The sequence below is a fragment of the Papio anubis genome, chromosome 16 (genome assembly GCF_008728515.1).
Source record: "Papio anubis isolate 15944 chromosome 16, Panubis1.0, whole genome shotgun sequence".
Taxonomy (NCBI): Eukaryota; Metazoa; Chordata; class Mammalia; order Primates; family Cercopithecidae; genus Papio; species Papio anubis.
This window is the reverse complement of record NC_044991.1, coordinates 55,197,061-55,211,045: the sequence shown is the minus strand read 5'-3', so window position 1 is coordinate 55,211,045 and position 13,985 is coordinate 55,197,061. Positions and strand designations below refer to the sequence as shown.

Below are 13,985 nucleotides of genomic sequence, written 5' to 3'. Positions count from 1 at the left end.
GTATTCTGACTGGAGTCCTCTAGGAAATTGACTAGAGGTCCCCATATCCTGGGGCTGTGATGGGGCAAAGGCTGGGTTTGCAGTATAAGAGTGGGCTGGTCACACTAACACTGCAGTTTAGAAGCAGCCAGGAAAGCTGACACTTTTGCAGACTTGTAAAGTCAGAGACAAGAAGTCAGTGATGCTCTCTGAAGAGACAGAAGATGGAAATGACCTCAACTACACATTGTCAAGCTGCTGAATTCATCTGCAGCTCCACACCCTCAGTGACTCTCAACTGGTGGGAGCAGGAGGTGAAGTAGATGGGCCAACCCATTCCTTTGACGAATAGAAACAATGGAAAACCAAAAGAAAACAAGTGGTTTCAACCCCAGACTCTTCCTCTGGTTTCTAGGACCTCAGCCCACAAGCAGGACAAAAGGGCTGATAGAAGGGAAGCTGGAGGCAAGGTGTGAGAACGACGCTCGAAAGGGAAAGCTGGCCTGCTGGGGTACACTGTCCCACCTGCCTCCTTCCTCAGTACCACCCGCCTAGCTTTCCTCCAATTTCCATTATCACAGCCAGGACACGAAAAGGGGCTTTGGATTGGGACCCATTCTTTACTGGAAACAACTAGCCAATTGCAAACACTAACATAGCACAAAAGCACTTTGCAGGAACTGCCAAAAGCTTCTTTATTACCAACCATAACGACACTAGTGAAAAGCACGGCTCCTGTTTTCCTGACTGCGCACTCCCCTCTGGGCCGGGGGTGCTAATGGGTCTGTGAAGGGCTCCTCCTTGAAAGGCCTTAGAACAGGTCAAGAGAACCTCCTTTTAGCAAGGGTCCCCTGGAGCAGTGGTACAAGCTCTGTCAAACCTGCCCTCCCATGTTGCAACTCACAATAATCATGCTTACAGAGACTTCATGAGCTAGTCAGCCTATAATTACAGTTCTGCACACAGCCATGAAAGGGGAGCTTCTTACTCAACATGAATATTCCCACACCTCACTCAAAGTCCCAGTAAACTCTCCTGGGCCAGCCATCCATGTCATGGTGAGGCTGGAGCCTGCAGAGTATGAGGGTCATCTCTGCAATTCCACAAGAGGGAGAACTGAAACAGAAGAAGCTCCCTTATTTAGATGATGAAGGAAGACTTAGGGACCACTACTGTTCCAAGAGTTACCAGTGAATCTTGCCAGGTTCCCTAAATCCCCAACTTGTAGGGATACGATGATGTTAAATCCAAACTTAAAACTTGTGTGCAAGCTATATTAGCCTATAGGCCATAGGGTCATTGCTCACTTAAGGCTTCCCTGTAGTGCAGACACTGTTCACGCATGTGGAGTCTGTTCTGTGCTTCAGGTTTGTTACACATAAAATAAGAGTAATGGCAAGGTCATCACCCTGATTCGACCGTTCCCAGGAGACTTCCAATGCTCACCCTTGTAACACCACCAGCAGTCTGGTCTTCTTGCGGATGTAGGCTGACTGGCGGGCAGAGCGGTTCTGCTGGGCCTCCAGGGCATTGGAAAGGTATCTCTGGAAGTGTGCAGCATGAAAACATTCAGAACTATCCATGATTTGGCGATACACCATCCATCTGGAAAGGGAAAATGTAACCTCAGAATGGGGGCCACCTGATGACCTGGCCCCATATGTTCAGCCATGGATTCAAATGTGACCATGACTCCTAAAGCCATTCTGCCCAGTGAATCCATTCAGGAGAAAGCCATCCTGGCCTCACAGAAAAAAGGCAGAGGGCACTGGATGGGTTGGAAGCCCAGTATCCTGAAACCCCTGTCACTGGGGCTTTTGATAGGAAACCCCTTGCCACAGGGAAAATGGTCAGGTAAGTACTTGACCAACAGACATCAGAAGTAAGAAAGACTCCTTCTGACCAGGCAGTCACTTTCTGAAGGACCATGCAAAAGATGGCTTCAGTTAGTCTCTTGCTAAGAATAAGAAATGGGCAGGGCTGGCCGGGCATGGTGGCTCATGCCTGTAATCCCAGCACTTTGGGAGGCCGAGGCAGGCGGATCACCTGAAGTCGGGAGTTCAAGACCAGCCTGATCAACTGGTCTTGGAGAAACCCTATCTCTACTAAAAATACAAAATGGGCAGGGTGTAGTGGCGCATGCTTGTAATCCCAGCTACTTGGGAGGCTGAGGCAGGAGAATCGCTTGAACCCAGGAGGCGGGTGCTGCAGTGAGCCAAGATCACACCACTGCACTCCAGCCTGGGCAACAAGAGTGAAACTCCATCTCAAAAAAAAAAAAAAAAAAAAGAAATGGGCAGGGTGAATAATTCAGAATGTTTATAGAACAAAAACACTAGACACGAGGAACTGGTTAGACATTTAGTACTTAATAAATGAGGTCCCATATTTCCCGAACATTGCTCTATAATTTGCCTCCCCATTCCCCATAATATCCCATCCTAAACTGCTGACTCTAGGCAATTTCAGACTTCTAAATTTCTTTATGGCCTGCTGCAGGATGCCTTACTTTGGGGTAGGCTGACTAGATATTAAACACCTGGTTCAATCAGCAAAGGTTGTTTAGTAATCTGACAGCCAGGTGGAAGTGAAGAATGAATGATTTTCCTGATTTCACCTGGGCCAACCTGTTCCAGTTGCATCTGAACTCAGGCAGTCTCCTTGTGCTCATGGAAGGATCATCACATCCACCAGCTCCTAAGTTTTTATGACCCTGAATTTCCCTGCTGATCACTCCCAGGCCTCTGCACTTGCTTGACCTGCTGCTACAATGCTCTCCCCCAGTAGCCACATGTTTTATTCCTTAAAGTCTTTGCTCAAATGTCACCTCCTTAGTGAAGTTTTCCCAGACCACCCAATTTCAAACTGGAATCTAAGGCACACAGTAGCATGTGCCTGTAATCTCAGCTACTTTGTAGAATGAGGTGGGAGGATCACTTGAGCTCTGGTTTGAGACTAGCCTGGACAACACAGCAAAACCCCATCTCCAAAAAATTTTTAAAAAATTAGTTGGGTGTGATGGTGCACACCTGTAGTCCTGCCTACTTGGGAGGGTTAGGTGGGAGGATAATTTGAACCCAGGAGTTTGAGGCTACAGCGAACTATGATTGTGCCACTGTACCCAAGTTTGGGTGACAGAGAGAGACCCTATCTCCAAAAACAAAACAGAAAACTGGAACCCCACTTCCAGCCCTGCACTTCCTATAACCTTCTCTGCTCTATTTTCTGTTGTTTTGTTTTTTAATCAGAGTCTCACTCTGTTGCCCAGGCTGGGATGCAGTGGCACAATCTCATCTCACTGCAGCCTCGCCCTCCTGGGTTCAAGTGATTCTCCCACCTTAGCCTCCTGAGTAGCTGGGACTATAGATGCGTTCCACCAAATTTGGCTAATTTTTGTAGGTTTCACCATGTTGCCAAGGCTGGTCTCAAATTCCTGGGCTCAGGCGATCCACCCACTTTTGCCTCCCAAAGTGCTGGGATTACAGGTGTGAGCCACAGAACCCAGCCCCTTCCCTGCTTCATTTTCTTCGTAGAACTTTTCAAAAGTTAATATACTTTTCCTTATCTGTCTGTCTTCCCAAACTAGAATGTAAGCTCCATTAAGGGCAGAGATTTTCTTGTCTGTTTGTTCATCGATGTATTCTCTCATACTCAGACCAGTGCCTGGCATACAGGAAGTGCTCAGTAGAGCATTAAATGAATGGCTGACTACCGTGCTGATACCAGTCCCACCAAGGCCAGTACATGTCTAAGGTTTTCCAATGCCTAAGCAGGCCCAAGTTAGAATCCCTTTCCCCACAGCAAAGGCAGCAGCCATACTAACCTGCCATATTCTTTATGCAGAGTGACCAGAAAAGCACAGAGCTCGCTAGCGTGACAGCCTGGGAGGCCGGTTACAATGCTGATAATTACCTACATGAAGAAAAAGTCATGGGTTTGCAATTCAACTGCATTGCATTGTGTAAGAAGAGGTTAAGAGAACTGACTTCTGGTGCCAAGCATTGTGGGTCTGAACCTCAGTATGACCTCTCACTAACTCTGTAACCTTTGGCCAATGACAGAACCTACATTATAAAGTGGGTGTGAGGATTAACTGGGTTAACATAAGCAAAATGTTTAGAACAGTGCTTGGCACGTAGCAAATACCATATAAAATGTAGTGTTACTAGTCTAATTTTTACTAGAGTAGTAACATTAATTAGAGCAGATTGTGAATAGATTAGTTAAAATACAATGCATTAAAGGACCTACCTGCTTGAGACCACATCTCTTCTGTAAAGCAGACATTCAGGCATATTATGACTTTTTTCCCAGTAGTAACATTTCTTAGGAAAACACTGGGCAGAAAGGAGGTCTGGGACAAAAATGCCCCAGGCTACACTGGTGTGGTAAACTAGGGCAGAGGACAGGAGAGTGGTGCTGGGGATGCTTCTGCCTGGTTGCCTGTGCCCTCTAAGTCATATGGTCAGGGCTAAGCAGGGCTAAGTTTTTTTTGTTTTTTGTCTTTTTTTTTTTGAGATGCAGTCTCACTCTGTTGCCCAGGCTGAAGTGCCATGGTGTGATCTCAGCTTACTACAACCTCCACCTCCTGGGTTCAAGAGATTCTTCTGCCTCAGCCTCCCAAGTAGCTGGGATTACAGGCATGTGCCACCACACCTGGCTCATTTTTGTATTTTTAGTAGAGACGGTGTTTCACCATGTTGGCCAGACTGGTCTCAAACTCCTGACCTCGGGTGATCCACTGACCTTCGCCTCCCAAAGTGCTGGACTTACAGGCATGAGCCGCCGCGTCTGGCCAACCAGGGCTAAGTCTTTTTTTTTTTTTTTTTTGAGACGGAGTCTCGCTCTGTCACCCAGGCTGGAGTGCAGTGGCCGGATCTCAGCTCACTGCAAGCTCCGCCTCCCGGGTTCACGCCATTCTCCTGCCTCAGCCTCCCGAGTAGCTGGGACTACAGGCACCTGCCACCTCGCCCGGCTAAGTTTTTGTATTTTTAGTAGAGACGGGGTTTCACTGTGTTAGCCAGGATGGTCTCGATCTCCTGACCTCGTGATCCGCCCGTCTCGGCCTCCCAAAGTGCTGGGATTACAGGCTTGAGCCACCGCGCCCGGCCTAGGGCTAAGTCTTAACTCACTGTGTGTGTGAAGCACTTGTGATTCTAGAAGAGGAGAAGAGTGGCCATGCTGAACTGTCCTAACTTTATTATACACCCATGGGAAAACAGGTCCCCTTTCAGGTAGATATTCCAAAGCAACTTAAGAAATTCACTGAAAAAGGAGGCATCAGGCAGGTGAGGACAGGAATCATGTAATCACCGAGGGAGGTCTATGTAAATGACTTGGCATGGCAAGTGCCTCTGTAAGTTTTTTTTCTTTTTTTTGAGACGGAGTCTCCCTCTGCTGTCAGGCTGGAGTGCAGTGTGCAATTTTGGCTCGCTGCAACCTCCGCCTCCTGGGTTCAAGTGATTCTCCTGCCTCAGCCTCCTGAGTAGCTGGAACTACAGGTGCCGACCACCATGCCCAGCTAATTTTTTGTATTTTTAGTACAGACAGGGTTTCACCATGTTGGCCAGGACGGTCTCGATCTCTTGACCTTGTGATCCACCCGCCTTGGCCTCCCAAAGTGCTGGGATTACAGGCGTGAGCCACCACGCCCAGCCTGTAAGTTTTATTTCACAATACACAAGACTCACTGGGACAGGCCCAGTCACAAATATGCTAAAGCTAAGCCTGGAAGCACTCATCACTTGAGCTACCCACATCAGCACAGAGAAGATGGCCGTGAATGCCTCTTCTTTTGTAGGACCCAGAAGCTGTCTCTTGTTCCCTCTGACCAGGGCCTCTACACCGTACCCCTTTCTACCCCTCAGGCAGTACTCCATGTTTATCCTCCTCCCATCCAGCTTTCCCTGTCTTCGTTCCTATTCCTCAGTGCCCAGGTCTCAGCCCCTCAAATCACAGCACATGTACATAAAGCCAGACATGTTTTTACTTTAAGGCCAGTCCAAAAGCACCTTTTTTTTTTTTTTCAGATGGAGTCTCGCTCCATTGCCCAGGCTGGAGTGCAGTGGTGCGATCTCAGCTTACTACAACCTCTGCTTCCTGGGTTCATGCAACTCTCCTGTCTTGGCCTCCCAAGGAGCTGGGACTACAGGCACCTGCCACCATGCCTGGCTAATTTTTGTATTTTTAGTAGAGACGGGGTTTCACCTTGTTGGTCAGGCTGGTCTTGAACTCCTGACCTTAGATGATCCACCTGCCTCAACCTCCCAAAGTGCTGGGATTACAGGCATGAGCCATCCCGCCCGGCCAAGCACCTTTGAATAAAATATAAATAAATATTGCACCTTTGAATAAAACATAACAAGTAGGTATTTTCAGATGCTTTACACTCTTGCCTTAGGGAAAAAATGACGTTTCTCATTGCTTAGTGCTTTTATTTCCTTTTGCAGCTGAGTATCTTCTAGACTCGCATGGAAATAAATGCCCTCTTTGAGCCTATTAAGACTTATGGTTCTGGGCTGCGCGCGGTAGCTCATGTCTGTAAACCCAGCACTTTGGGAGGCTGAGGCGGGCAGATCACTTGAAGCAAGGAGATCCAGACCAGCCTGGCAACCTGGTAAAACTCTGACTCTACTAAAAATACAAAAATTAGCTGGGCTTGGTGGCACATGCCTGTAATCCCAGCTACTGGGGAGGCTGAGGCTGGAGAATCACTTGAACCTGGGAGGCAGAGGTTGCAGTGAGCCGAGATCGGGCCACTGGACTTCAGCCTGGGCAACAGAGCAAGACTCCATTTCAAAAAAAAAAAAAAAAGCTGGGCATGGTGGCTCATGCCTGTAATCCCAGCACTTTGGGAGGCCGAGGCAGGTGGGTCACTTGAGGTCAGGAGTTTGAGACCATCCTGGCTAACATGGTGAAACCCCATCTCTATTAAAAATACAAAAAATTAACAGGGCGTGGTGGCAGGTACCTGAAGTTCCAGCTACTTGAGAAGCCGATGCAGGAGAATTGCTTAAACCCAGGTGGCGGAGGTTGCAGATCGCGCCATTGCACTCCAGCCTAGGTGACAGAGCAAGACTCAAAAAAAAAAAAAAAAAAGAAAAAAGAAAAAAAGACCATCCTGGCTAACACGGTGAAACCCTGTCTCTACTAAAAATACAAAAAGTTAGCCGGGTGTGGGGGCGCATGCCTGTAATCCTGGCTACTCGGGATGCTGAGGCAGGAGAATCCCTTGAACCCAGAAGGTGGAGGGTGCAGTGAGCCAAGATCACGCCACTGCACTCCCGCCTGGCCAACAGAGTGAGAGTGAGATTCTGTCTCAAAAAAAAAAAAAGAGACTTATGGTTCTGAAGGAACGGTGGGAGGGGGTCAAGAGGAGGAAAGCGTGAGGCAGGAGTAGATTAAAATCCACTCTGGGGGCCGGGCGCAGTGGCTCACACCTGTAATCCCATCACTTGGAAGCCTGGGGTGGGCGGATTACCTGAGGTCAGGAGTTTGAAACCAGCCTGGTCAACATGGTGATACCCTGTCTCTACCAAAAATACAAAAATTAGCCAGGCGTGGTGATGCATGCCTGTGATCCCAGCTACTCAGGAGTCTGAGGCAGGAGAATCACTTGAGCCCAGGAGGCCGAGGCTGCAGTGAGCCAAAATCACGCCAGTGCACTCCACCCTGGGCAACAACAACAACAAAAAACCAAAACAAACAAACAAAAAAACCTCCACTCTGGGGAAGATAGTGTTTATAAAGTATCACTTTACTCTGCTGATTCCAGCAAGGCCTGAATAACATGGGTGCCCTTCCCTGTATTAAGCACAATGTGTCAACCACTGCCAGGTAAGTTCCTGTCACAATCAGGAAGAGCTGATAGCATGAAAGCACTGAGTAGGAGTTTAAATGTTCTTGAGAGGCCAGGGGAGGGCACGGCAAGATGCCAGGGTTTTGTCACTGTCATGAGGCTTGGCCAGGGTAAATGTAGACACCTGACACAGACATTGTACACAGCAGGTTGCATGTGTATCATTACATTTCAGGATCCAAGGAAGTGGAGAGTCCTGTAACAGGGACTCCATCTGAGTTCTTGTTGTTAACTGACACAAAAGATCCAGGGGCAGGCTCTCAAGATTATCTTCCTGTGAATTCCCAGCATATCTAGTGAGCTCCTCTACCTTGTCATTTTCTACTCTGTGAGTAGGGTTGATTTCAGCTTGCTGCAGCAGGACAGGAAGATGGGTCCTCATCACAGGCTCCTGGCTAATGCTGCTGATGGCGAAATGCTGGAGAAACCTAAAAACACAAAGACAATGCTATTATGTTACCATCCTAGCCTTTCCTGAAGGTGCCTACTCACATGAAAAAGTTTTTACTTAATTGTTGAAAAATAAACCTTGGAGAGATTCTCTCTAGAGAATAAAATTGTGTACAGTGTGTTTCTGCGAAACTTTACAGTGATCTCTAAGAAATTACAAGAAAAAGGAGCTAAAAGGACCAACATTGAGGTTTCTGACATTTCAAAAGCCAGAATATTAAACATCTATAAACAGAACCAGAGCTTACCAGTCTAGCTCTGGGAGTTTGGCTGAGAGTAACTTTAGGGAACTCCGTTTCTCCCCAGCAGGCTGGCTCAGGGCACTGAAGAGCTTCTGTGCACTGGAGTGCCTGGAATAACAAAAGCTCACAGATTAGAAGTCCATCTTCCTTTCGCACATACACTTTACAAAACTGGTTCTGATGTTTTCAAGCCAGAGTCCAGTGACAGAGTCAACTCTTCCAAAACACCCATTTCAGACTTAAACAAAATGAGGTGTTAGTGTATGATGATGGGTACATCCACATAGAAAGGCTGGCCTGAAATCCCTTGATAATACCATGAGTTTCTGATTCTTGGTGGTTTCACTTCTCTTCTTTTTTTTCTTTTTTTGAGACAGAGTCTCACTCTGTTACCCAGGCTGGAATGCAGTGGCACAATCTTGGCTCACTGCAACCTCTGCCTCCCAGGTTCGAGATTCTCCAGCCTCAGCCTCCCGAGCAGCTGAGATTACAGGTGCATACCACCACGACCGGCTAGTTTTTGTATTTTTAGAAGAGATGAGGTATCACCTTGTTGGCCAGGCTGGTCTTGAACTCCCGACCTCAGGTGATCCACCACCTTGGCCTCCCAAAGTCCTGCGATTACAGGCTTGAACCACTGTGCCCGACCTTTTTCTTTTTCTTTTTTTAAAGAAGCCCTTAGGCCGGGCGCGGTGGCTCAAGCCTGTAATCCCAGCACTTTGGGAGGCCGAGACGGGCGGATCACGAGGTCAGGAGATCGAGACCATCCTGGCGAACACGGTGAAACCCCGTCTCTACTAAAAAAATACAAAAAAACTAGCCGGGCGAGGTGGCGGGCGCCTGTAGTCCCAGCTACTCCGGAGGCTGAGGCAGGAGAATGGCGGGAACCCGGGAGGCGGAGCTTGCAGTGAGCTGAGATCCGGCCACAGCACTCCAGCCTGGGTGACAGAGCAAGACTCCGTCTCAAAAAAAAAAAAAAAAAAAAAAAAAGAAGCCCTTGATGTATTATGTTGAATTCTCCATATACAATGAGCAGTCATGAAGATGGTCTTCTTCTGGGCAACATGGTCACAGGACTGGGGCAATCCAGGGGACTGAGAGGGAGCGTGAGGATGGGAGGCGGGGCTACCTCTTGCTATTTCACATTAGAGACAAACTGTAACACAGTCCATGGGCCTGCAATCACCCCCTTTTATCATCTGGCATAATGCTTGATGTAGTTGTCCACTTTATTCTGGAAGTCCTCCTTGTCCTGCAAATGATGTTCTGCAGCTTCAATATTCAGTGGATCATCAAAATTCAAAAGATCAGTAAACAAAGAGTTTAATCCCCAAACGACATCCTTTAATGTTCTCTTGGGAGCCCAGCTGTGCCGTCAATTGAATGTTCTCTCAGTAAACTCAGACATATTTCCCCTATCTCTGTGATGCTGAGGTGCCAGATCTTGGTCAGGCATTTCATTTTGGGAGGCATCATGTTGTACGCATTGGGCACTTCAAACTGAAATTTTCCACCCTGGTAGTAACCCTCATCTGGAGTTACTGTTAGCTGAAAACAGTGAAGCTTGTTTGGATCAGGAAAATGCACTTTACATGTACAAGGTAAATTAGCTTCAAGTTCTGCAACCTCTGTAGTCCCAATTGCTAAGTGGGAGGATCACCCGAGCCTGGGAGGTCGAGGCTGCAGTGAGCCAGGACCGCACCACTGCACTCTACTGTGGGTGACAGAGTAAGACCCTGGGCTCCCGGAGACAGGTGAGACTGGCTCAGCGCCCAACACCATGCCTGGCCCGGGTCAGGGCTATGAGAGGCGGCCCCTCATAGATACACTGGCTCCTGGCAGTGGGGACCTTTTTTTTTTTTTTGAGAAAGGGTCTTGATCCATCACTCAGGCTGAAGTGCAATGGCATGGTCATGGCTCACTGCAACTTTTAACTCCTGGTCTCAAGTAACCCTTCCACCCCGGCCTCCTGAGTAGCTGAAACTACAGGCATGCGCCACTATACCCAGCTAATTTTTAAGTTTTTGTAGGGATGGGGTCTCACTATGTTGCCCAGGCAGGCTGGTCTCGAACTCTTGTGCTCAATTCATCCTTCTGCCTCAGCCTCCCAAAGTGTTGGGATAACAAGTGTCAGGCACTGCACGTGGCCCTCTCTTGCCTTCTATTCTCCCAAGGGCACCGGCTACCTGCAAGTTGGCAGCATTGAAATGTCTGTGTTGACCCTTTCAGAAGCCAAGACCCCTGTGTTACATAATGCGAGGCATCTTGCAGAGAAAGCACGCCCACAAAGCCTAGGGAAGCAAGCACAAATATTGAAGCAGCCACTTACAATCTCTTTTGTTCCACAGATAATCCACCTTCCTGGATCACTTTTAAAGAGAGCCCTGAGTTATCCTGCTGTTGCCAGAGGGAGAAGACCTAAACAAAACAGAATTTGAGCAAAGAACACTTTAAACCCAACAACAGGATATGGAACCCACATGGGGATTTGATGGTTGTTGAAAATCTAGACTGTCACTGCAGAGAAAATGACTATAACAAACAAGTTTGCTTCAAAAATAGAGGCCTGAAGCAATTTTGTTCTGTACTTTTAAAAACCAGAATGTCTTTCTGGGTTACTCCCCCAGGGATTCTGCTCCTTGAGAGGTCAGGAAGCATGGAGAAAGGGGTCGGGTAACACTGTCCTCGCAGCAGAGGCATGTTCTCCTCTAGGGATACGGACAGGAGTGGTTCAAGTAACTCCTGCCTAGAGGCAGAGGGATGGCTGAAGAGAATCTAAAGGGCTGTCTTTACTTTCCCAGATTGAAAGGATAAGCACAAGGAGGTAAAAAGGTCCAGCAAAGCTGGGAGACACAGACTGGGCTGAGAAGCTATTCTACAGCCAAGGTCAACTCTTGCATCCTCTATGGTCTGCGAATCTGACCTGAGGGAGGAACACTGTCCCATCACAAGCTGCTGTAACCACACCTTTCCAAGAATTCCCACTAGTCATGAGGTTAGCCATCAGTTTGGCTTTGGCTATTGCTTGGTCTCTAAGTGGGTCGTATCATTCTTGTAAACTCCCTCATCTATGCAATCTTTGCTGAGCACCTATAATGTGCAGCCTGCCAGGTGGTACCATTCGCAAGAGGGACTGTGACCCATGGGGAAGGAGAGTATAGGGTGGCAAAGAGAACACTAATTCAGTAGGTAGGGCCCAACAATTCAATAAAGTAGCTAAATAAGAGATAACCCTAATTAGGATTTAAAGAGGACAAAGTAGATTTTTCTTAAAGGCTAAAAACCCTCTTGTTCAGTTTCTTTAGACTCTCACCTCTCCCTGCCAACAGCACCATTCCAGAACCTGAAGGGATCAGAAGCAGTCACCGCACACCAGCCAGCCCTCGTAACTCTGCCTCTCATCACTTCACTGTTAGCCCCAAGACGCTGCCTTACCATTTATATTGCTAGGCGGAAAAAAAGTAGTAGTAGTTTTGCTGAATAATGACTGATGTTACCTCTGAGTAAAATGCTTGGTATATCTTCGATTTGGGGAAAAGGGCAATCATCAGAAAACTGCTTGATCCATGGAAATGAACTGGGAGGTGAGGAAGCAATGAGCTTTTGAAGTCTATGAGAAGGGCAGCAACAGTACTGGTGGAATCCTAAAGCGAAAAGGAGGGAGCATCAGCAAGAAGGGCATCTGCGCAATTATAGCACTCACAACTACTGCCAGAACACACAGAATCAATTTCGGTACAATTATTGTCACATTATGTAGCTCACTGGGGTTTGGTATAGATGTGCTTTACTTATAGGAGATACAGGAAATAAAAGGATTTTTTTTTTTTTTTTTTTTGAGACAGGGTCTTGCTATGTCACCCAGGCTAGAGTGTGATGGCTCACTGCAGCCTCAAACTCCTGGGCTCAAGCAATTCTTCTGCCTCAGCCCCTCAAGTAGCTGAGACTACAGACACATGCCACCATGCCTGGCTAAACTTTTCTTTAAACTTTCTGCAGAGACAGGGGCTTTCTATGTTGCCCAGGCTGGTCTCAAACTCCTGGTCTCAAGTGATCCTCCCACGTTGGCCTCCCCAAGTGTTGGGATTACAGGAGTGAGCCACCACCCCTAATCTGGATTTTTTCCCCTAAAGTGAAAATGTCATCTCAAAATTCATTCTAGGATATTAATCCCTTATCAGATAAATGATTTGTGAATATTTTCTTCCATTCTGAGGATTGTCTTTTCACTCTCTGGATAATGTCCTTTAATACACAGAAGTTTTAAATATTGACAGAGTCCAATTCACATATTTTTTCATTTGCTGTCTGTGCTTTTAGTATCACACCCAAGAAATCATTGCCAAATCCAATATCATCAAGATTTTCCCCTGTATTTTCTTCAAAGAGTTTTATCATTTTAGCTCTGTTTTTCGTTTTTTTTTTTTTGAGATGGAGTCCCACTCTGCTGTCCAGGCTGGAGTGCAAAAGCGCGATCTCAGCTCGCTGCAACCTCCGCCTCCTGGGTTCAAGCGATTCTCCTGCTTCCCGAGTAGCTGGGACTACATGTGCGTGCCACCGTGCCCAGCTAATGCTTGTATTTTCAGTAGAGATGGGGTTTCACTATGCTGGCCAGGCTGGTCTCGAACTCCCGACCTCATGATCTGCCTGCCTCGGCCTCCCAAAGTGCTGGGATTGCATATTGTTTTAGCTCTTAACGTTTGTTTTTGATCCATTTTCAGTTAATTTATTGTACAGGGCATAAAGTAAGGGTCAAACTTCATTCTCTTGCACACAGATATCTAGTTTTCCCAGCACCATTTTTTTTTTTTTTGAGACAGCGGGGTCCCACTCAGGGCACCTGTGCCCAGGTTGGAGTGCAGGGGCGCCATCTTGGCTGACTGGCCTCCACCTCCTGGGTTCAAGCGATTCTCATGCTTCAGCCTCCTGCCTGGCTGGGATTACAGGGGTCCGCCCACCACACCCAGCTAATTTCTGTATTTTTAGTACAGACAGGGTTTTGCCATGTTGGCCAGGCTGGTCTCAAACTCTTAGCCTCAAGTGATCTGCCCTCCTCGGCCTCCCAAAGCGCTGGGATTACAGGCGTGAGCCACCGCACCAGGCCTCTCAGCACCATTAGTTAAAAAGACTGTCCTTTTGACATTGAATGGTTCTGGCATCCTTGTCAAAAATGATTCGATACAAAAGTTTATTTCTGGGCTCTCCATGGGTCTAGTCCACTGGTCCATATGCCTGACCTTTTGCCAGTACCACACTGTTAGGTCACTGTAGCTTCGCAGTGAGTTTTGAAACAAGAAAATGTATGTGTTACAACTTTCTTTTTCAAGATTGTTTTAAACAATCAGGGTCCCTTGAAAGTCTATATATTCTATATGAAGTTTCGGATGGGTTTTCCTATTTCTTTCTTTCTTTTTTTTTTTTTTGAAACATAGTTTTCACTCTGTTACCCAGGTTGG

General features: G+C 47.2%; 1 protein-coding gene and 1 pseudogene across 4 annotated transcripts in view; both read right to left on the bottom strand.

Annotated features, from left to right (window-relative positions):
* C16H20orf194 (chromosome 16 C20orf194 homolog) overlaps nt 1–13,985 on the bottom strand; it is a 166,953-nt gene that overhangs the window by 41,905 nt on the left and 111,063 nt on the right. For all 4 annotated transcript variants that reach the window (XM_003905008.3, XM_017944962.3, XM_017944963.3 and 1 more), the window contains 6 exons: nt 12,027–12,173; nt 10,859–10,947; nt 8,536–8,637; nt 8,148–8,265; nt 3,803–3,891; nt 1,426–1,584 (listed from right to left, as the gene is read on the bottom strand). In XM_003905008.3, the coding sequence (XP_003905057.1) occupies nt 1,426–1,584; nt 3,803–3,891; nt 8,148–8,265; nt 8,536–8,637; nt 10,859–10,947; nt 12,027–12,173 (704 nt within the window). The remainder of the gene's footprint in view (nt 1–1,425; nt 1,585–3,802; nt 3,892–8,147; nt 8,266–8,535; nt 8,638–10,858; nt 10,948–12,026; nt 12,174–13,985) is intronic.
* On the bottom strand, nt 9,519–10,443 carry LOC103888079 (annotated as a pseudogene).